The sequence below is a fragment of the Glycine max genome, chromosome 13, assembly GCF_000004515.6.
Source record: "Glycine max cultivar Williams 82 chromosome 13, Glycine_max_v4.0, whole genome shotgun sequence".
NCBI classification, from domain to species: domain Eukaryota; kingdom Viridiplantae; phylum Streptophyta; class Magnoliopsida; order Fabales; family Fabaceae; genus Glycine; species Glycine max.
In genome coordinates this window covers 36,910,796-36,933,835 of record NC_038249.2, presented here as the reverse complement: position 1 = coordinate 36,933,835, position 23,040 = coordinate 36,910,796, and the positions used below count along the sequence as shown (strand labels likewise).

The following is a 23,040-nucleotide window of genomic DNA, read 5'->3' as shown; positions in this document are numbered from 1 at the left end:
TCAAGGAGAGGATAGTCATTCTCACATTGCCTATTGTTTCCCTATTTCCTAACTATGATTGAACAAATATGGGCCCTTCTTTGTTGCTCAGGACACAATTTTAATCTTAATTCATGATGCTTACACTGTAGAATATAAGTGACTGGACTTTTGGTACAGAAGCTTGGGCAATGTAAAAAGGTTGAATTATTTATTTGTAAATTAACATTATTACTTACGGAAACTATTAATTTGATCGCAGAACTTCTGTTAGTTGATGCAATTATAATTGAGCTTTTGTTTTAAATGGTTCGTAATGGGTCAGGCGCCATTCGGTAGTGCACATTGAGAGGTTCTTACTGTCATATAATAATGTTACATTTACCGGCATAGTAAATCATGCATATATTAAATATCAACCATTGATTTTGTTCATTAATAATTAAAATTATTTACTTCATTCTTGTTTTTCTTAGAGAAATTAAATTCCACGTATGATGAACTCTTTAAGCTAAAAAGAGAAAATAAATAGTTTATTTATTTATTTTTATTATAAAACTATTAAGTTGTATGTTGGTCCCCCTTACTTTTTATGTTGGGTCTATTCTTGGTAAATAAGATTAATCTTTAACTTAATGAATTAGAATTAGAGGACATTCGCATGAAAAAAAAAATCTACCAAGAAAACATCAACACCCTAGAAAAGAATAAATGGGCATTTTGAGCTGGAACGTGTTCACATTGGAAAGCATTTTCATGACACAAGTTGACCAAAGCTTGCACACAACTTAATCATGAATATAAGCTGGAGCAACCTATAAATAATGACAATAGCACAGCAGTAATATACTTGCATGTGGAAAAACCTATAAATAATGACAATGTTACCTGTAGCATTTTAAAAAAATAAATAGTAATTTTTATGTGATTGGATTCAAGGCCAACAGGAAAAGCTATAATACTAAATAGCATGCTTCATCTCAACAATAAATACAAGTTATGGTTGGTGAAGAATAACTACAATATGTAATATCCACCTGTTCAATCGAAACTTCCATTATACTTCCACACATCATCGCATCTTACATTTTTGACCCCATTGAGGGACTGACAATGGTGGATATATTCTTTGGTGTTTACCTTTATTCTCACGAGTCAATGAGTCATCATTATTCTTTGATAGTGCAACCAACAACTATCATGTGGCTGTCATCATTATTCTTTGATAGTGCTAATCTCCATTTAAATTCAATAAAAAAGTCATCTTCAACTTCTGGGAATTCATTCTTGAGGAGCTATAGAAAACTTAATCACATAGTTATTGTCTAGTACATATAAATCCTAGAGCTCTGCTTTACTGAATGAAGCTGCAAATTTCATACAAGACATAACTCATTAGAGAGTAGAATCAGCAATTAAATCACTATGGGAGAAAGTAAGTGTAGGCCACTTGGATTCTTGATAGGGCTACCCTTTGCTGTTCTTTCCTTGGTGTTATCTGTGGTAGGTGCTGTTATTTGGATCATTGGGTAAGTTAAATTAGCCCCTCCATTATATTTCAAGTTATTTAAGTCCTACATTTTTGTTGTACGTATTTGTTAAAAGAGGGTTCGGACTTGGCACTTGTTGAACTGTTAATAATAAGTGTTAAATTGACATGTTGACAGGTCTATGTTGAGCTGCTTGTGCCCTTGTTGCATCTGTTTCTCAGGGCTTGCCAATTGCGCCGTTGGCCTTGTGAAACTTCCAGTGAAAGTCATTCGGTGGTTTACTCATCAGATACCTTGCTGATCAACTGCTAATGGATTTCCAAGTTTTAAAATTGATGTATCATGTAAACACTTTTTTGTATTATTATCAATGAAGTTTGAAATTTCCAACTTTGCAAAAATAAAATAAAATTGTGTACAATGGTTGTATTAATTTTTTTTTTTTTTAAAGGGTTGTATGAAGATTTGAACATATGACTTTATACGTGATTCTACTCAATCCCTACTACTAGGTTGATCTTAGTAGTTAAAAAAATATTATATTACTTAGATTTTTTTTCTTTTTACCATAATATTAATGCGAAGAGTATTATCTGTTTTTCTGATTATTAATTTTTACTAAAAAAAATCTGGTTAGTTATATCTTTGATGAAATCTCCCTTCATTAATGCTATGTTAGTTTCTTTGATATTTAACATCAAATATTTTATATATTTTATTATTAAAGCTTGAAAAGAGTTAATTTCAATTATAAAAAATCATGCATAAATTATCAATATTATCTTAATTAATTTTAATCTTAATTACATATTTAAATTATACAGTTAAAATTTGTTTCTAGTACACTCTCGTCTTTTACTTGATATTAATTTGACACAATATAATATTTCAAACTGATGGAATAAGAAACATTTAAATTTATGTATGTATTACTTTAGGGATAAAGATGAATGGACATCTCATGTTATTAGACATCTTGAAAGAGAATAAAAAAATATAAACGCAAATATGATTTGATAAAGACGAGAACAATAATAATAATAAATAAAAAAGTGTTCGTATTTAGGATATATGAGTGTTCATATATGATTACTTTACTTAAATTAAGACCCATTCATTAGTTTTGAACTATTGGATGGCCTCAATCGGGTGAAGGAGTTGAAACTTTACGACATTTGCAACACAAATCAAATCATTATCACTCAAGCATAGTATGGCATGCAACATTAGAGCGAGTACGAGGCTTCACCAAGGAATCTTCCAAACGTTCTCCAACAACGTTAAAACCTCAACCCCACGGTTCGTGCATTCGTGTCCAGCCACGTTCATCCAGAACCTTCTCAAGTTCCGAAGAGACAAACCCACAGAACAGTTGTATCGAGCTCTCGACCAGTGCGGGTTCGACCTCAACCACGACCTCGTTCTCGACGTGCTGCGACGACACCGTTCCGATTGGCGACCCGCGCACGTGTTCTTCAACTGGGCCTCCAAGACCACCACCGGGTACCAGCCCAGTTCCGATGTCTGCAACGAGATCGTTGACATCCTTGGCAAAATGCAGCGCTTTCAGGAACTGCACCAAGTGCTCGACGAAATGTCCAAGAGAGAGGAACTCCTCGATGAAGCCGTGTTCGCCACCCTGGTTCGTAGGTTCGTGGGTGCTCATAAAGTGGATGAAGCAATTCAGCTATTCTACAGAAGGAAGGAGTTTGGGTTGGAGTTAAATTCGGAGGCTTTTCGCACTCTCTTGATGTGGCTGTGCAGGTACAAGCACGTGGAAGACGCAGAAGCTTTGTTTCACAATTCGGTGAAGAAGGGTTTGAGGTTTAATCCTGCACACTACAAAAAATTAATGTATTAGTGATTAAATTTAGTGATAAAAGTTGCTTTTTCTGACTGGGTTTAATTAATTATTTGGTCCCTATGCTTGTTGTGTCTACTTTTCATTTTAATCCTGTATTTAAAAACTCAATCTTTTAGCCTCCATACAAGCAACATTTTATGTTTTAATTAATGCTTCTACCTCTATTTTGTGTGAGTCTTATCTTACACCGCCAGAAAACTAACAACAGGATTAACACAAAAAAATTTGCTCGTACAGGTCTAAAATGTAGAGTTTTTAGATATAGGGACTAAACTGAAAAATTGGCACAGATATAAGGACCGAATGATTAATTAAATCTTCTAACTAATATTGAGGTGACAAAAATTTTGCTAATAATTTTTATAAAATTATGTATAAATTGTTTTATCACGAACTTTAATGGTTCTTGTAGGGCTGATATAAAGATGTGGAACGTGATCCTGAATGGTTGGTGTGTTTTGGGGAACTCGCATGAGGCAAAGAGGGTGTGGAGAGACATAGTGGCTTCTCCATGCAAGCCTGATATATTTACCTATGCCACCTTCATCAAGGCATTGACCAAGAAAGGGAAACTTGGGACGGCACTGAAGTTGTTCCGTGGCATGTGGGACAAGGGTGGTAAACCGGATGTTGTGATATGCAACTGCATCATTGATGCTCTTTGTTTCAAGAAGAGGATTCCTGAGGCCTTGGAGATTTTCTGTGATATGAGTGAGCGAGGTTGTGAACCGAATGTTGCTACTTACAATTCACTTATTAAGTACATGTGCAAGATACAGCGGATGAAGAAGGTTTATGAGCTGGTGGATGAGATGGAGAGGAAGAAGGGGAGTTGCTTGCCTAATGCTGTTACATATTGTTACTTGCTCAAGAGCTTGAAGGAGCCGGGGGAGGTTTGCAGGGTTTTGGAGAGGATGGAGAGAAATGGATGTGGCATGAATGATGATGTTTATAACATGGTGTTGAGGTTGTACATGAAATGGGATGATGGGGATGGAGTTAGAAAAACATGGGAAGAAATGGAGAGGAATGGATGGGGACCAGATAGGAGATCATATACCATCATGATTCATGAAAACTTTGAGAAAGGGAGAGTAAAGGATGCCGTGCGTTATTTAGAGGAGATGATATCTAAGGGAATGGTGCCAGAGCGAAGGACGGAGAAGCTAGTAAGTTCCATGAACATTCGGTTGAAGGGGAGGTCAGAAAAACAGGAAGATGTTGATGGGGGGACAACTAGTCTTTGAGCCTTGAGGTCTTGGAATTTGGTCCAATTGGAATGTTTGGACAATGTGTCCTTAGGCTTTGTAGTTCGGTTTGGTTGTAATCAACTTAGAAGTATGTTCACCTTGGTTGTAAAGCCTTAAACCAAAACCATTATATCAAGTTTTGTAGAATGGTGAGAGGCAGGTTTAGAATCTCTAGTAGAATGCCAATTGGCAGTAGTGTGTCACTCATGTAAATTGGCATTAGCGGGTACCAGTTCTGCAGAGATTTCAGACCTGTTGAGCTTTTGGAAGGAAATATGGTTATGGAAATGAGTAAAAACACTCGCTCCAGCAGAAACTAATGTTACTCAGACAGGATTGTTAATGGTAATTAGTAAACTGCAAGTTAATGTCCTTTTTATGGGTATAGCTAGAACCTCAAGCATAGTTAGCAACTTAGCGTTACTGATATGCATACGTATATATAAACTAAGTAAATACAACAGAGTAACTTTCAAATTTCACTAGTAATTGCTATATTGCTTCTCTATCACAGGTGAAATCCTTGAAGTGATTGATCGAGCTCTTTGTTATAAATAAAATGTTTTTAGTTGTGCAATTAATATCGAAACTATCCAAGGGAATACATACAATGTGACATAGATCACTTTGACATCTAAGGCTTCATTCAAGCTATCAGTTCAGCCAATTTAGCTACATGCTCTACTCAATCAAATGGTTCTAGGATTGAAGACATATCTACTCTAATAATATGTCAAAAGTTGGGCAGATTTTCCTTTTTCTTCTCTGCTAGTCAAGGATGTTAGGCACGTGTTCGATCGACTTTCTAAGCTATAAAGTTAGAGCTGTCAAAACGGGCCAGTTCGGCCCACGTGGGCTGGCCCGCAACGGGTTGAACTAAAAGTGGGCTAGCCCAGCTCGGCCCACTTTTGTGTGTGTTAATAAAATGTCAACCCGGCCCGGCCCACCACGAGTTGGTAGATTATGCGAACTGACCCACTTTTTTGTCTTTTTTTTTGTAAAAAAAAAAAAAAATTCAAAACAACTTAAAATAAAATTCAATATAAAAATCAAACTAAATCAAATACAAACATTCAATATTAAAGTGATTGAAGTCTTCAAAATAAACATTCAACATTAAGATAATTGAAATTTAAATGTTATAAAAAATAAACTTCTAAACTATTGAAACTAAACATTAGAGTCATGAACTGTGAAATTTAGAATAACTTTCTCTTTTTTCTCAACATCACCATTACAAAAATAAAAAATAAACAATATCATTAATAAGTCAAATAAATAAAACAACACACATTATTGTTATGATTATTTTAAGAATAATTATTATTATGTTTTTACCCATTACTTCATATTATTATGTGGGTGAAAAATTATATAAATGTGAAATTTACTCAGATTATTGTTATGATTATTTTAAGAGCAATTATTATGATTATATGCTATAAAACTATACTCATATCTTTAATGATTTCAAAGTTAAGTTAATTATTTTATATTTTACTCTTTTTACTTATTTAAATATTAGTAAATATGAAATATACAAGTTAGAAGAAAATATATGATAAGTTACTTTAATAAATCATAATATTTGATATATTATATTTTATGATGATAACCCCATGAAAAGATTGATCATCAATGTGTTTAATTTTAAAAGATATTCATAATATTTACAAATTTCATTAATAATGAATTATTTATAATAAATTATAAAAAAATTTATTTTATAAATATTTTATAATGTAAAAATTTAATGAATTTAAATTTAAATAATTATAAATTTATATTTACTATTTTCTTTTTAATTTATACACATAAAGAACAAATCATGAAAATTTTCAATGGACTTAAATATGTTTGAAGATAATACATACTTAATTAATAATAATAATAATAATAATAATAATAAAATAAAAAAATAATTTCTTAACAATTATAAATTTATAATAATAAAAAAATAAAATAATATATTATTTAAATTTGGTGGATTGACGAGCTGGTCCACCAACCCACGGATTGACCCTATTTAACCCATGGATTAAATGGGTCGGATTGAAAAATTGTCGGTATCAATTGTTTTTTAAAAAAATGAGTCCGGCCCACTTCTAACCCGCAGTAGACCGGACTGACCCATGATCTGAAACCCATTTTTACGACTCTATATAAAGTATAAACCAATGTACAAGCGAAAACTAATGCATGTTAGGAAACTTGTATTGCTGTATTGCATTTTATAAACTAAGCTTCAATATGTTTAACTTCTTAAACTAAACTATTAATTTGATCATTGATAGATTTGTTTGATATTAGTTTAATATTTTAAATATTTATCATATTAAATTCTTGAATCTATGAAAAAGTATAAAACTAATCCTTATTTTATAATAAAATATTACATATTTTATAAATCACTCTACCACACTGAAAAAAAAAAACGTAGAATCTTTTAAAAAAGAAAAATAGAAAAAACATGTAATGGTCATAACTCATGACCTCAAAGGACAAAATTATGTGTTTGGCGAACTTGAATTTATTGGCTTGTGTGGCTTTCTCCCTCCAAAAAACTCCCCTCTTTTCCGTCGGAGAATGGCGTCATCTTCACAAAGCCGCTGTGGCAGCGGCAGCGCCGCCTCACGACTGAGGAACGCAGCTTCCACCTTCTGCTCCGACTCACAGCCTCTCCTTGCCGTAACTAATTTTTCACCCTTTCCCTTTTCTTCACTGCTTCCCATTGCTCATCACTCATTTTCTAGGTTTTCTTTTAGGATATCCGAAAAACCGTGCTTATGATGAAGGACATCGCAGTTCAATTGGAGAAAGACAACCTCCCTGACAAGGTTATTATTAAATTTCTTTGTGTTTGATGATATCAAAATGAATTAGAGTGAAAAGTGAAGATGAATATCGTTTCAGGCGAAGGAACTGGAAGATGCGGTTATTGAGTTAGTAGGGCTATCTGAGCTCAGTGTGCAATTTTCATCAGCGGTTCAAGCTTTTGCTAACGCATACCAGCCTAAGGAAGAGGTTTTGCAATGCTAACACCTTTTTTAATTTGTAGGTTTAATACATCAGTAGCTCCTGAACATTTTGTGATTTTTAATCTAAAAAATCTTAGGGTCCTGCTAACCAGTGCCCTCAGGGCATGCATTGGTTATGGAGTTAAAAAGAGAAAATATTTATTGTGGAAATCATAGGAGAATAAGCCATGTGGAGCGCATCTTAGTAAAAACCTTTCTCCTTTTAGTTCTTTAACTAATGTCCTAAAGACACTGCTTAGCATTTGCCAAAATCTTATAATTGGGTTCTTGATCTTCTATATGTTTTGTAATTGTATTCCTAGACTTAGTTTATGGTGGCTTGAAATTGCTAGAAAAATAATATTTTGCAGTGGCTTTACTGACTCCAGGAATCAAATTACAAAAATTGTAGAAGATCCAGGACCCAATTACAATGTTTTTAGTTTAATGATCTAATTAAAAATTCCCAAATAGTTTTGAGACCTACTGATGTATTAAACCTTATTTGTATTTTATGTTATCACTCATCATTTGAAAACTAACTATCTTGTTCATGTCCCAATTGCAGTTCACTAATTTTAATACGTTGTTTGAGGATGAGCTTTCCAGGTTTAAGGCCAACCAATCTTCAGATGTTCCTAAAAATCCTGTAGTACGCCAATTTAAGGAAGCTGTGTGGGTATGCTGCTTGATTTTACTATGTTGATGAAATTATCTATTGTGTTTATTTTCTTATTTTTGGTTAGTACTCAGTGAACTTCCCTATTTTTTATAGTATACTATCGTTTCTTGTCAAATGTCTTGTTCAAACTAAGGGTAGTGGTAATTGACTTTTCAAGTAGGCACTGATTTGCGCTTTGCACTATCTAGTAGTATGCATGCCACTTTGTAATATGATGCTTTCTTGATCCTGTTTAAAAGAACAGTTTTTTATGTAACTTCTGTAATAATATCATATTAATGTGTACTGATATTATTTTTATAAGTTCCTTCTGCAAGAGTGTTGTTAACTGGATTCCTGTAACCAATCTAATGTGTTTGCTGTTTATCTGGGACCTTAGAATGTTCATCATGCGGGGCAGCCAATGCCAGGCGAAGAGCAGGAGGATATTGTAATGACCAGTATCCAGTCCAACATTTTGAATATTACCTGTCCATTGAGTGGAAAACCTGTTACTGAGCTTGCAGAACCAGTTCGCAGGTAACATTAATCACTCTTTTTATTTTAGTAGGTTGAGTTATACCTTTTCTGTTTTATTTTTTAATTAAAATTTACATACTTTGATTGAATTATTTTTCCTTCCCAACTTTATTTCTTGGCATATATGTAAATTTGCAACGTATGCATGTCAGCGTGTGTAGTCATTCACTTGCTACGCAGAATAGGTAAATGGAAAAAACAATCCTAGGTATGGGGTGAAAAAATTGATTGCAAAAAGTACCATGTTTGGTAATTCTAGATTTAATATGTATTTTTTATTTTGTTTAGCACCAATTTTTCAGAAAATTCTTGCTGGAATGATAAATTCAAGCATGCCAAGCCAACTTTCTGGGTGGATTATGGGGTGTTAGTGTTATTATAGTCTGTGCTGCTGATTTATCTAGGAGATAAGATACAGCATGATGTTTTAAGGTCCTTCACCTCCCTTCTCTGATGGCAGGGATGTGAATGGGTTGGCTTGGTTGAAGGCTGAAGACACATGCAAATCAATGAGAAAGATGCCTGTATCTGTCTTGTAATCCATTTGGCTGTGTTTTTCTCAGCTGTGGCCTGAGCCAAAATAAATTATTTATATATTATAAAAAGAAAAACAATAATTTATCATTGTTATTTTTGTATTTGTCTGGGTGTAGTGTACTCGTGTAAATGGATGAAATACATGCATCCATACCCATGCCCGAATAACCTGCATCAATGGACCATATGCACTGATACCTGCACTGAACTTGGGTCAATTGGTCAGTTAACAATAGTGGGTCTAAATGAGTAGAGCTACTTGTAAATCATTTGACCTTGACTTGTTAAATGCTCTACCAAATTTGTTTGATTGACTAAGCAAACAAGCTTGAGCTTAAATCTAAACTCAGTTATTCAAATGAGATAAGCTCAGGCTTTATATGTTTGATAAAAGCTCACAAACAACTTGTGTTTGTGTATGTGTATATTCTATACAAAAGATTGTCATTTTAAATGAGAAAATGTATGTATACTAATAATAATAATTTATTTATTGTTATTACTTAGTAAATTGTTATCTTATTGATTTATTACTGTCTACTATTTACGTAACGCTACTTTTCAAAGAGTTTCTTTACTCTCTTCAACTTCTAGCATAAAGATATGTACTCAACTAAATGCTAAATTAATAAACATAGAAAGAATACATTGGAGAAAATTTGAGGTAGGAAAAGAAAATTATTGTTAGAATTTAGAATATGTTGAATAGTAACTGTCATGTTGAATGTTTTAGGACTGAAAGTTAGCAGTTACATATTATTAAATATGCGTAATAGGGGAATAGAGGGATATGTGTGTATTGTTTTCTAGTAATTTGTGCTGAGAATTCATCTCTGTAGGAGTTGAGTCTATGACTATAGGACAGAAAATTCTGTTGTATTTTGTGTGATTTAGTATTACTTTTATCCAATATATCAATTGGTGTTCTATCATCACCACCTGCATTGCTCATTTACAGTTGAGAGCCATGGTAAAAAGCTATGATATCAATTGATAAGAACCTTGGGAGAACTACACCACGAAAGCTAGCTGTTGTAGTTGGAGAGACTGAGAGTCTAAGACCTTATAAACTCCACATTAAATCCTAAACATCCAATGTGAGACTCAAGTAGTCAAGTTGCATACCTTGCTGTTGGATCCTCACACCTGTCCCACTCAAAACTACCCATTCTTCTCAATATTCTATTTTTCTTTTCCATCTCTTCCAGCCTCCCTTCCTTGTCTGCACACCATAGAAAACTAGTTCTTTACAGTAAGAGTTATGTATTTGCACTAAAATGCATGTTCTTTGGAAGATCTTGTGAGTGGATTCTAGTATTATTGATATATTATGTATGTTACTCATGTTTCTCTTTTATTGATGCAGCATGGAGTGCAGGCACATTTATGAAAAGAAAGTAATAATGCAATATTTGAAGTCAAAGCAACATCAATGCCCAATTTCAGGTAGATCATTGTTGTCTGACAACCTTTACATTAATCCTATGCCACCATTGCGTTTCTCTTTAACCAAATCTTGGTGTCAGGTTGCCCAAAGATATTGCAGGCAGATAAGCTGGTGCAAGATCCGTTGTTAATGATTGAGATTGAGGAAATGCGCAAAATGAATAGAGAAACTGACGTAGAAGATTATACCATGCTTAATGAAGATTAGTGATTGTTCAAACCAACTGCTGATAGGTTTTATCTGTAAATTCGAGTAGTTTCTTCTGTTACATACTCGTCAATATTTTTGGCTGTCTACGTTTGATTTCAGGACAATTGTAATTTCCCATTAGGCGTGCCAGACTGGTTAGTTAAAGTGGTTTCAATTTGCAAATTTGCGACATTTGCACACATATCAGTGAAGTTTCTATGATGGATGCATGTTCCATAATTTATCTCATTGCTCAATCATGCAGCCTGATGCTCCATGCTTTGCCTGTTATCTTTTGTATATTATTGTGTTCCTACTTCCTATCTTCTGATACTTTGTTAAAAAAGGGGTGACCCAGTGCAGAAGGCTCTCAATAGTGGGGGTTAAGAATTCAATTTGTAACTTCTAAGAAAGCAACCTTGCCATCTTGCTAAAGCTTGTACAAAATAGATAGAAATTATTACTTCCTCCGTCTCATGATAAATGTTTTCTAAGAAGAAAAAATGAGTCTTAATAATTGTTATTTTAGTTTTTTTAATGTAATATTAACAATAAAGTTAGTTTTATAAAGTTATTATTATTATTATTTTCTTTCATTTATATATTATTTTTTCTTGATCTTAATAAAAAAATCTAGGAGAAACTTATTATGGGATGTAGAGAGTATTTTTCTTCTATATATATTGATATTTTGACTTTTTTTCTCCCACTAAAACTTTAATATTTTTATAAATTCAATATTATTAATTATTCCTTCGAGTCCTTTTTATAAGAATCCTTTTTATAAGAAGCAAGTGATAATATAAAATATACACCCATTTATTTTTTACAAAAAGGATTGGAGGGGGAGTAATTAATTTTACCTATACCTCTAGTTAAACAATGACTTCAATAGTAATTTATTGAGTAAACTATTGTGAAATTGTTGAAATAAATTTTTGAAATTTAAATTATAGTAGTGCCTCAATTTAGAAAAATGTCAAATAAATTATTGAAGTTGAAATTTGTTAGTTACTTTAGTCTTTAATGTTAGCTTTAAGTTATAAATTTTTTGAAATTGAAATTTGCTACTTGCTTCAGTCTTTAATATTAGCTTTGTTAGTGATTATATACAACTTCTATGTTTATCTCAAAATCTAATTCGATTAGTTATTATGCCTAAAATAAACAAGAACATGAACTGATCACATAATCTTTGACAACAAGATATTATTAGGTCACTAAAATGACAATATCTAGTGTTATGGACCTTATTTCTAGGTGAGACCAAAACCATTGGTTAGTTAACATAAACGGTTATATTTCTTATGAAAACATCTCTAAGGTTGGTTTGCATTCCATGGGGTATGCACGGTTGTGCAGTACAAAGCACAATTGTGTTTCATTTCTGAAATGTTATTCTTGTTTTGAAACAGGGTCGTACATAACTTTGTCTAAAATATTGTTCCAATTTTTCTTATGCATGACCATACTTTACATGTAGCATAGTCATGCTTCTTGAATATTTATAAATCAAATTCTTTATGCATAGTCGTGCCTATGTGAAGTAGGATTGTTCTTACTAAAGGTGCACTACACAAATTCATTATGCATGGTTGTGTTTAGGTTAAGCATGATTGTTCTTAATGATGCATGCCTTTGCTTCATGATGTAGGCACATGCTTTACAGTGTTAGTCCAGAACATTCTAATTCTACAAATGATTTAACTCACTAATTCCTTGCCTATTATCAAGAACATATCAAATAATTAATGTACAACACACTTAGGCAAACAATACCTTTCAATCGCAAGAACCCCAAAAAGGGCAAATCATAAGAACAACCAAACTATCAATTTATCATCTAAAAAAATCAAATACTTCAAGGTATTCACAACCTGTCCAATAGCATCAAACATAAAAATAACTAATTTGGGGTCTAGTGTCAACCCATTTGCCGATGACCAATGTCATAACCACGAGCAAGAGTTTTCACTTATCCTTACCTCAAAATAAGCTTTTCACAATAAGGGATGCGAGCAACATCAACAGTTCCATAATCTTTCTCACTCCTTAGCTCATGACTCCAAAAACAACTCATTTTCTCCCCCATCTCTCTAACTTACATTTGGTAGCACATGAGTGGGTTTGGTCTCTAGTTGGGCCTCAATTGCTCTCTAGAGTTTTATCATCATCAACAACAACAACAAAATAACATTAAATATCACCCAACAACAACGATGCCGATGAGTGGACGGCGTTGGTGTATTCAAGATTTTTTAGTGCTTAGTTGTATAAAAAAGACTTACACACACTTCTTTAAGAATCTACAACCAATCAATATATCATTTATATTTACCTTGCATTTTTTTTTATCACTTTCAATTACCTCTATTGTCTTTTATCTTTGTAAATTTACTTTTGTTTAACCTTCAATACTAAGCACTCTTCGAAATAACTTAGGAGCCTACAACTGAAAAAAGAGATACTCTTCTTAGAGTCAATTTATTAATTCATTTGAAAGTCATTGAGAACAATTAGCTGGCCATTTAGCTAAATTTTTCCATGAGACAACAACTATATAAACCCCTTAATTACAATGATGAAGATTTGTTTCCTTTCGTGTACGTATGGAAAAAATTGGATTAATAATGTTTTTAATTTTAATTTTTTAAAAACTTGGACTTTGTTTCTGACTTGATTTTGATTCCAACATTTTTTAATTACTCAAAATTTGGTCTCTATGTAAAAGAAAAAGTGTTAATTTTTGGAACTAAAGCTAGAATATTTCCAACAAAAAAAATGCAAAATCTGTTATTTTGAAAAGTCAAAAATAATTTTTTTTCGAAGACTAAATAACATCATTAATGAAAAAAATATAAAACATTAATTTACAGTCGAAATTGATATTCAAAATATTATAGTTATAAAGAAATTTTGTATATTATTGAGTAATTTTAACTTTAAATAATATCTTAAAAATATAAATTAAATTTCTTTAATAAAATATTATTAAAATTATAAAAGTATGCATATATAGTTTAAGTAAATTTTAAAAATAGAAATAAAAATAAAGAATATTATCTATTATTCATAAAAAAGGAATAAATAAGAAAATAAAATTATTTTCAAGATAAAAGTTATCCAAACATCACACACTCAACTGTAAAATGTTAAGTATAGAAACGTGTTGGTTCTAAGTTTAACTTATTTTGCAAGAATGGATAGCATCCCAATCTCAATTGCCTAACTGTCATTCGTTGGAGGTCAGTGGTCATCTAACTCCTTTTCATCAATTTTAGGTCTATCCAGTGATAAATAAGAGTTTTATGAAGAAAGTTTTGCCTTTTAATTTCTCACCCTCTATAGTGCTAAGTACATACCAAACCCACCACCACCCTCAATTACTTATAATTAGAAATTGATATCAATGTTTTACTATTGACAATTATAATCTAAAAACAAAAAAATTACGATAAATACAAAAAAACAGAGAGAAATACTACTCACCAGAGCACAGTAGTCCCCACTTAAAGCATCCAATACCCAAATATTTAAATTTTTAAAGAGCCGTTGTCCTTTCAAAATCTCAACATTTCATGCAACATGCATAACCCCCCGATACCCTCCCAATTTGCTCTTATATTTGGGTCATGCAAACTTTGATATTGGCGGCAACATTGTGTGGGGAAAAAAGAAATTATTAGAAAATTTGGCCAAAATACACCATTGGCACCTATTCCAACTCCTTCATCAAGCGCGTGTATCACACCAGCATTCACTTCGACACAAATCAACGGTTCTAGTTTCTTTCATCCACCCCAACCATCACGTGAATATCACGCAATCCACTCGCGCGTGGAAAAAAAGATACAAATATCAGAGCAAAAACCCTCTTATTTTTCACTCTCACACGCCCTAGTATAGCCACTGCACAGTAATCAAATTTCAGAGCGAAAAGCACTGAAAAACGAAGGGTCTCAGGAAACCCCAAAACCCAGAAACCCAATCTTCACTGAAAAATGGAAAACACCCTTTAATCGAACCAAAAACCCAATCGAAGAAGATGCGACACCTATTCGATTTCTAGGGTTTCGGTTTCTCTCCCACCTTGGACCAACCAGGGAAGCGCTGCAACGGCGACGCTTTTCTTCCGAATCAGAGCACATTCGAACACCCAATTGGACGGAGAAGACAATCGGAGAATGCCCATTTGCTAGTTTTTGAGAGGGCCAAAAAAGTTTTTCATTTTTTCTTTTTCAATTTTTGTGCATTTTCACATATTTTTCTCTCTCTATTTTTGTCGTGTGGTGATTCTTCCGCTTTCTGGTCATGCGATCATCGCCGTCTTCATTGGGTTCGTCGTCTCGATCAGGTTCGCGGCTTCGGAAGAAGCACAAGAGGTTGGATGCAATATGTGAGGAAGAGTACAGTCGAAACCATGGTGAGTTGAATGAGGATAATGGGGATTTGAACCCTGATGCTGGGGTTCGTCGAAGCTCCCGGGTTCGCCGTGCCCCAATGCTGCTCGACGCTTCTCCAGCTCCGCCGAAGAAAAGGAGGAAAGTGGGGAAGGGTGGAATTGGTCGTATTGTGGAGGGTGCTAGGAGATTAGGGCGGGAAAATAAAGGTTCTGGTGGGGCTTGGAGTTCTAGGTTGAGATCAAGAGTTGGCAATGTAGGTGTTAGGGTGAAGGAGGAGAGGGAATCGCCTCGTGGGAAGAGGAAGCTTTTTGAGGGTGTGGTTGGAAGGAGGGGTGTTGAGGAGGTTGGTGGGAAAGAGGAGTTGGGAGGTTTGATGCCGAAAGTGGTTAAGTCGAAGAGACCGGGGAGGATTAAAGCCACAAAACATGAGGAAGGGCATGAAGAGGATGTGTCTGATGGGAGTTTGGAGGAGAGTAAGAGTCAGGAAGTGGAGATTATGTTGAGCAGTGGTGAGGAGAGTGATTCTGATCCGGAAACCAAATTGTCTGGAGGGGATTGCATGGATGATTCAGATGGAAATGCCTCTCCTGTGATAGGGAATGAGGAGGGGAATCCAATGGATGATTCGGATGGAGATGTCGCTCCTATGATAGGGAATGAGGAGGGGGATCAGATGGATGATTTTGATGGAAATGACCCTCTGATGGTAGGGAACAAGAAGAACTTATGCAACGATTTGCAAATAGATGAATGTGATGGCAACGCTGAATCGTCTCCAATGGAGCATGTAGTTAAAGTGGATGATCAGTTAGAGAGTGTGAAGGAAAGCAAAAATGTAGGTGATGTAGCTGAACAGGTAGATAATGAAGGATCTGTTGGTAAGGAGGTTGACGTCAATGAAAATGTCTTGAAAGATGCAAATGATGGTAAGGAGGATGATGCTGATGAAAATGTCTTGAAAGGTGCAAATGTTGGGAGGTCGGATGAGTTGAAACATGCTTCAATTGACAAGCGTGGTCACCAGCGTATCAAAGAGGGAAGGCGGTGTGGTTTGTGTGGTGGAGGGAGCGATGGTAAGCCTCCGAAAAGGTTAGCTCAGGATAATGGTGAAAGTGAGAATGAAGCTTATAGCGGGTCATCATCTTCAGAGGAGACTAATTATGATATCTGGGATGGTTTTGATGATGAACCTGGTTGGCTTGGGCGTCTCTTGGGTCCTATTAATGATCACTGTGGTATTGCTAGAATATGGGTTCATCTGCACTGTGCTGTATGGAGTCCAGAGGTGCGGTTTTAATTTTGTAGTTTCTGAAACATGGTTTGCATCATGAAACTCTGCATATTGTGAGCTTGAGGTTTATGTATGACTTTAGAGAATAACATTGCAGACTTGTTGATCACACTGACATTTTAATTTTAATACCTACTAAAAGCTCTGTTTGGTAGTAAAAGTCTTGCTCTGGTAATTGTTAATGAAGCAAAATAAGTTCTAAACTGCTAATAACTAATACATCTTAAGTTCTTAAACGTCCCCCTTTTTTTTCCCATTGGAATATAACTTACATAAGGGATAAAAGACAACCATTTGCTTTTACAGTTCTTGACCTTGGATGTAGATTAAACACTTGATGCAAGGTAAGATGCTTTGGTGTGTTTGAAAACCCGTTACAGCTCAGTTGAATGGAGACTTCCCACTTTCCAATGCACAAACTCAGAAGGAAGGGGCTTGTTGGAAACAAACACACACTGAAGATCCATTGTTTCTTTAAACTTAAACTGTTTATAAACTTCTTTTCTTTAATTCTGTGTGCACCATTTCAATTTTTGTCATCTGTCCCAAATTCCAAATGAACATATAGACCTTTTTTTGGACCTGAAAATATAGATGCTATGTTAAGCCTTTTTAGTAAAATATGCATGCTGTATAATTAATATTGTCCATAGTAATCAGCAGACATTGCTAACTCCTGAACCAAAATGGTTGTGTTCCCCCCTGGGCTCTTTGTTAAATTTTATCAACTTAATAGTTTTGTTGCTTAGAGTTGACATTCAAATTGTCTTTCTATTTGTAGCTTAGTTAAATTTTATGTTAAAAGTAAATATTTCTTGTGACAAACTTTTTGCAGGTTTATTTTGCTAACTTTGGATGCTTAAAAAATGCGAGAGCTGCACTTTTCCGAGGAAGAGCATTGAAGTGCACGCGTTGTGGGAGGCGAGGGGCAACCACTGGTTGTCGCGTTGATCGTTGTCCAAGAACTTATCACTTGGTTGGTTATGAGTTTTCTTGTTAAGAATAACATTCACAAATATTTTGAACTCCCTTTATTTTGCTACTGCAAGCAAGAAAAGCATTCTTTTATACCAACCGTAACCAAAACTAACACTATCTGGGTTTTGCAGCCTTGTGCAAGAGCAAGTGGTTGCATCTTTGATCATCGCAAATTTCTTATAGCTTGCACAGATCATCGGCATCTCTTCCAACCACGTGGCAATAAATATTTAGCCCGGATAAAGAAGTTGAAGGCTAGGAAAATAATGTGGGAGATAAGGAAGCGATCAAATGAAGCTTGCAGAAAAGATATTGGAGATGAAGAGAGATGGTTGGAAAATTGTGGAGAGGATGAAGAATTTTTGAAACGTGAGAACAAGAGGCTTCATCGTGATTTATTGAGAATAGCCCCAGTGTACATTGGGGGTTCAGATTCTGCCAGTGAAAATTCATTTCAGGGATGGGAATCTGTTGCTGGGCTTAAAGATGTCATCCGTTGTATGAAAGAAGTTGTTATTTTACCTCTCCTATATCCTGACCTCTTTGATAATTTAGGGCTTACACCTCCAAGAGGTGTTCTTTTGCATGGGCATCCTGGAACGGGGAAAACTTTGGTGGTCCGGGCATTGATAGGTGCATGTTCCCGTGGTGATAAGCGGATTGCATATTTTGCCCGTAAAGGTGCAGATTGCTTGGGGAAGTATGTTGGTGATGCTGAGCGTCAACTAAGACTATTATTTCAGGTTGCTGAGAAATGTCAACCTTCTATAATATTCTTTGATGAAATAGATGGGTTGGCACCCCGCCGCACTAGGCAGCAAGATCAGACACACAGTTCTGTTGTGTCAACATTGCTTGCTCTTATGGATGGTTTGAAATCAAGGGGTTCAGTTGTGGTAATAGGTGCAACAAACCGTCCTGAAGCTGTTGACCCAGCACTTAGGCGCCCCGGTAGATTTGATCGAGAAATTTATTTTCCATTACCAACAATTGAGGACAGAGCTTCCATTCTCTCACTTCACACCCAGAAGTGGCCAAAACCAATTACCGGGTCCTTGCTTGAGTGGATTGCAAGAAAAACACCTGGATTTGCTGGTGCTGATCTCCAGGCTCTTTGTACCCAAGCGGCGATGAATGCGTTGAAGAGGAATTTCCCTTTGCAAGAAGTCCTGTCTTTAGCTGCTGAAGAAAAACATTCTGGTTCTAAGCACATTCCTCTTCCATCCTTTGCAGTGGAGGAGAGGGATTGGTTAGAGGCTTTTTTTTCTTCCCCACTACCTTGCTCCCGGAGAGATGCTGGAAATGCTGCTAATGATGCAGTATGCTCCCCTCTTCCCATCCAACTTATTCCTTGTTTATTGCAGCCATTATGCACTCTTCTTGTATCTCTTTATCTTGATGAACGATTATGGTTACCACTTTCCATACTGAAAGCTGCAACAGTGATAAAGGATGTCATGATTTCTGCTCTAGACAAAAAGCAAAAGCCTTCTGATCGCTGGTGGTTGCACATGGATGATTTTCTTCAAGAAACAAACATTGTTTATGAGTTAAAGAGAAAGCTTACTTGTTCTGGCATTTTATCTGCCAACGACGGCAATGCTGGTTCTTGTGAAACTGAGGATGATGCCAATAATAACAGCTTGAAGTTAGAATCCTCCACAAGGAACCATCCTGGCATGCGTAGTGGTTTATTTGCATTGACCAACAAATCAGGATTTCGGATATTAATATCTGGAAATTCACGATCTGGCCCGAGGCATCTTGCTTCTTGCCTTCTTCACTGCTTTATTGGTAATATTGAAATACAGAAGATTGATATGGCAACTATTTTACAAGAAGGGCATGGAGAAGTGGTGCAAGGGATTGGTCAGATACTAAGTATGTCTCTCTTTTCTAGTGTTTGACTGGTAATGCTGATTTTTGTACTTTTGGAATCACTGTTTTGGGTTAACTAAATATGCTAATTAACAAAAACTCTGGAGATCAAATAAGCTGTCACCATTTGTTCATTGTTGCTGAGGTTATACTTATGACTTAGGCTTGCAAAGATAATGCTTTTTTTACTTCCTAGCCACTGAAAGGTGCCAAGTGTGAGAGAGGAGTTGAATTTGTTGCTCTATACAAAATATTGATGCTCAACTATTTTCATAATTGTAGCAACTTATAGATATAGATCTGATACTCACTGTTAGTTTCTATGTGGCAGTGAAATGTGCTAGCAGGCAATCTTGCATAGTATTCTTGCCAAGAATTGATTTATGGGCTGTGGAAAAACATTTCCAAATTGCTGAAAGGACTGATTCGTGTTTAATGATGGGCAAGTCGTGTTTCACACGAAACCAAGTTGTTGAGAAGGAAAATGAGATTAGTACTGAGAAGAACTCAACTGAGATGATCAAAGGCCAAGCCAACACAAAGGCTTCCTATGCCTGGATGTCATTTATTGAGCAGGTGGAATCCATTGATGTATCCACATCCTTGATGATTCTGGTATGAATACTTTTTTGCTTTTAATAATTAAGCCTTTATACCATTGGTTCCTAGGTTTTTGCTCCTTTTTTTAAAGTTGAATGTTGATTTATGTTACTTCACTAATTTCTTAATTGCTATTTTAGAATATATTAATACAATTTCATATTCATATTGAGTAATTCTTATGGCTTTTAACATTAAGATACAGTTGTTTGAGCAGCAACATTGTCAGGCAAAATGATACTCCTTGGTCAATTTTTTTTTTAATCTCTCAATTATCCTTGGTTTTTGCAAGAATAGGTCATTCATTGTAGTATTGGCTAGACATTTAATAATATTTTATATTGGTTAGTAGATCCTTATATTTGTTTTTCATTTGTGGCAGGCTACTTCAGAAGTTCCCTATACAGAACTTCCGCACAAAGTAAGGGAATTCTTTAAGAGTTATCAATCTAAAGATGGCCGGTCAACTCCTTTGGAGCAGACAATTCCTCGATTCTCTGTGCAGATTGATGAGAATTTTGATCATGACATGGTGATCAATCTATCCGCACTAGAGCTATTGAGAAATGTAGTTGAGCAGCTGGTTCAATTGATTCATCAGAGATCTCATGTTCATATGGGTTCCCAAAAGGGCAGAAGTTATGAATCAATTGAAGTTTCTAAAGATAAGGTATGTCAAAGAAAAGAAGATGGACCAGCTAATGATAAGAAGAGTGAAATCCAACTTGAATCCTTTACAAAAGTTCCACCAACACCCAACAGCAAGTCACTGAAGGGAAAGTCGACCCTGTTGTTAGCAATATCCACATTTGGCTATCAAATTCTTTTATACCCACATTTTGCTGAACTTTGTTGGGTCACTTCAAAACTCGATGAAGGTCCTTGTGCTGATGTAAGTGGACCTTGGAGGGGCTGGCCTTTCAATTCTTGTATAGTTCGTCCTAATAATTCACAAGACAAGGTGGCAGTATCTTGTAGTTCTGGTGGCACCAAAAGTAGGGAAGCATCTGGTCTAGTCAGAGGCTTGATTGCTGTTGGTTTATCAGCTTACAGAGGTGTTTATAAATCAGTTAGGGAAGTTTCCCTTGATGTAAGGAAGGTTCTCGAGATCTTAATTGAGAAAATCAATACCAAAATTCAAGTGGGGAAAGATAGATATCAATATTTTCGTATTTTGTCACAAGTGGCTTATTTAGAAGACATGGTCAACAACTGGGCTTATTCATTGCTAAGGTATTACCGCTTTTCCTTTAATATGCACAGTTGTTTAATTACTATATATATATATATTTTTTGTGGACTTGGTCTCTAACAGTAATTCTTTCCATTTTAGTCTGGAGCAGGATTCCCCTGAGCATAAAACAAAGGTTATACCAGAAAGTGGTGGGCCATTAAACAGTCATCTCACGTGGGAAAATCACCAAACTGAAGATGAGGACTGTCATTTAGTTGTTCCTGTGGATGGTAATGATTTGGAGACATTGGAGGGAAGTCACAAGGAAATTCCTTCTGAAACAACTGGATATCTTGCCTCTGATGACAACAATGATAATGTAGAGATTATTGATTGTGATGATGGAAATGCTAGTTCTGAAGGATCTCTACAGAACCATTCCTTTCCAGATAATAAGAATATCAACAACACTACTGCTGCAAGCCAACCACTTTATCCATCCACAAGTCTGGAGAATGGGACATTATTTGGACAATCTGAACCTGTAACTGCTGGAAATAATGAAGAGATGGATGGAGAACTAGAGATTTCAGAAGACTTGAAGAAATCCACGTGCACTCACCCTGTGGTCCCTTTTCAAAATGGACTTCACACTGCTTGTGATCCAGAGACACAGAATGTCGAGATTGGTAACTTAATTACCATCTCTGATCAGCCTTTTAGCTTGTCCGCGGTAGAGACTGCTACTAAATCAAGTGATGGTAAATCTGATAAACAGGAGAATGCTACAGATAACAATGTCTCTTCAAGTAATGGCAGTGGCCCTGCTGAATCTGGGGTTATTTGCTTGTATCAATGTTGCCCTGCATGCCTCCACAGTCTCCATCACTTGACAAAGAAAATACTTGTTGAAAAATGGGGTTTAAACAGTGAGCAGTGGACGGCAGAAGATGTCCATGATGCTGTTGCATCATTATCTGTGGATCTTATTTCAGCAGTTAGAAAATGCTCTATGCCTCAAGATTTCATTGATTCATCAAATAAAACCTCAAGAAATGAAAAGCATGGAACATCTCTCGACTGTTTGAAGCTGAGAACGTGTAATAATGGAAACCAAGGCAAGGATGTTGTGCCAGCTGAATGTTTTTCTCACGCAGCAAGCCAACATGCAACTGCAATGGAAGATATGGCACTGAATGAAGAATCGACGAAGCTTGATCTTAAATTTGTTTTCAGAGATGGTGTACTAGTTCATATGGACCCAGATAAGGATGTCAAAGTTCACTGTAAATTTGAGAATTTGTGCCTTTGTTCTTTAAGAGAGTTGATAGTAATGAAAAAGCGCCCTTTTGATTAGGCTATATTGTTTCATAGCTTGGAGTGCTTAGCAATTTTTTGGTGCTGATGCGGCATTTGTATATAACTTTTTCTGAGATTGAAATATAGTTCTGACCAGGAAAGTACGAAGTTTCAAGTTTCAAGTGCTTCCATCATCAAAATATATTTTTCTTATAGTAATACTCAAGAAATAAATGCATTAATAGATGTCTAGTTGTATTGCCACTGTACACTGTAGTTAATAATCTATGCAAGGATATTTTAGTCAAATACAATTATTTCATCATAGGAATTAGTACAATCAATTGTTGTTTTAAAGATTTCTGCATTACTTTAAATACAAATAAAATGAAATGAGACAAAGTATTTTTTTTTCTTTCTAAATGACATTGATAACTAGAACC

The 23,040-nt window shown here is 35.1% G+C and overlaps 5 protein-coding genes across 11 annotated transcripts; 4 read left to right on the top strand and 1 right to left on the bottom strand.

Annotated features, from left to right (window-relative positions):
- Nucleotides 1-680: 680 nt before the first annotated feature.
- Nucleotides 681-1,854, top strand: LOC100812028 (signaling peptide TAXIMIN 2). Its single transcript, XM_003543178.4, has 2 exons — nt 681-1,508; nt 1,647-1,854. Exons 1-2 carry the CDS (start codon nt 1,405-1,407, stop codon nt 1,768-1,770), a joined length of 228 nt encoding a protein of 75 aa, XP_003543226.1. The 5' UTR covers nt 681-1,404; the 3' UTR covers nt 1,771-1,854.
- A 651-nt stretch (nt 1,855-2,505) lies between these two features.
- Nucleotides 2,506-4,881, top strand: LOC100804908 (putative pentatricopeptide repeat-containing protein At3g15200). Of its 2 annotated transcripts, none has more exons than XM_014765896.3 (2): nt 2,506-3,323; nt 3,746-4,881. In XM_014765896.3, the coding sequence occupies exons 1-2, from the start codon at nt 2,683-2,685 to the stop codon at nt 4,578-4,580; spliced, it is 1,476 nt and encodes a 491-aa protein (XP_014621382.1). In that variant the 5' UTR covers nt 2,506-2,682; the 3' UTR covers nt 4,581-4,881. The 2 variants fall into 2 exon arrangements, with proteins under 2 accessions (XP_014621382.1, XP_003541836.1); XM_003541788.5 differs by having other exon boundaries at nt 2,515-3,293.
- Nucleotides 3,183-13,227, bottom strand: LOC102666327 (uncharacterized). Of its 5 annotated transcripts, none has more exons than XR_005887976.1 (3): nt 12,960-13,227; nt 10,464-10,560; nt 3,183-3,308 (listed from the first exon to the last, which is right to left on the bottom strand). XR_005887976.1 is itself a non-coding variant. In XM_041008399.1 (3 exons), the coding sequence occupies exons 1-3, from the start codon at nt 13,064-13,066 to the stop codon at nt 3,296-3,298; spliced, it is 234 nt and encodes a 77-aa protein (XP_040864333.1). In that variant the 5' UTR covers nt 13,067-13,227; the 3' UTR covers nt 3,183-3,295. The 5 variants fall into 5 exon arrangements, 2 of the variants coding, with proteins under 2 accessions (XP_040864333.1, XP_040864332.1); XM_041008399.1 differs by having other exon boundaries at nt 10,464-10,577; XM_041008398.1 differs by lacking the exon at nt 3,183-3,308 and adding an exon at nt 9,378-9,536 and having other exon boundaries at nt 10,464-10,577.
- LOC100804379 (SPL-RING and pyr_redox_2 domain-containing protein) lies at nt 7,069-11,264 on the top strand. Of its 2 annotated transcripts, NM_001255051.2 has the most exons (7): nt 7,093-7,271; nt 7,349-7,420; nt 7,497-7,607; nt 8,169-8,279; nt 8,662-8,801; nt 10,705-10,784; nt 10,865-11,264. In NM_001255051.2, the coding sequence occupies exons 1-7, from the start codon at nt 7,170-7,172 to the stop codon at nt 10,990-10,992; spliced, it is 744 nt and encodes a 247-aa protein (NP_001241980.2). In that variant the 5' UTR covers nt 7,093-7,169; the 3' UTR covers nt 10,993-11,264. The 2 variants fall into 2 exon arrangements, with proteins under 2 accessions (XP_040863750.1, NP_001241980.2); XM_041007816.1 differs by lacking the exons at nt 10,705-10,784; nt 10,865-11,264 and adding an exon at nt 9,262-9,747 and having other exon boundaries at nt 7,069-7,271.
- Nucleotides 13,228-14,604: 1,377 nt separating the features above from the next.
- LOC100803849 (uncharacterized) lies at nt 14,605-22,779 on the top strand. Its single transcript, XM_006594687.4, has 6 exons — nt 14,605-16,662; nt 17,504-17,644; nt 17,778-19,527; nt 19,856-20,139; nt 20,507-21,357; nt 21,458-22,779. Exons 1-6 carry the CDS (start codon nt 15,286-15,288, stop codon nt 22,653-22,655), a joined length of 5,601 nt encoding a protein of 1,866 aa, XP_006594750.1. The 5' UTR covers nt 14,605-15,285; the 3' UTR covers nt 22,656-22,779.
- The last annotated feature ends 261 nt before the right edge of the window (nt 22,780-23,040 follow it).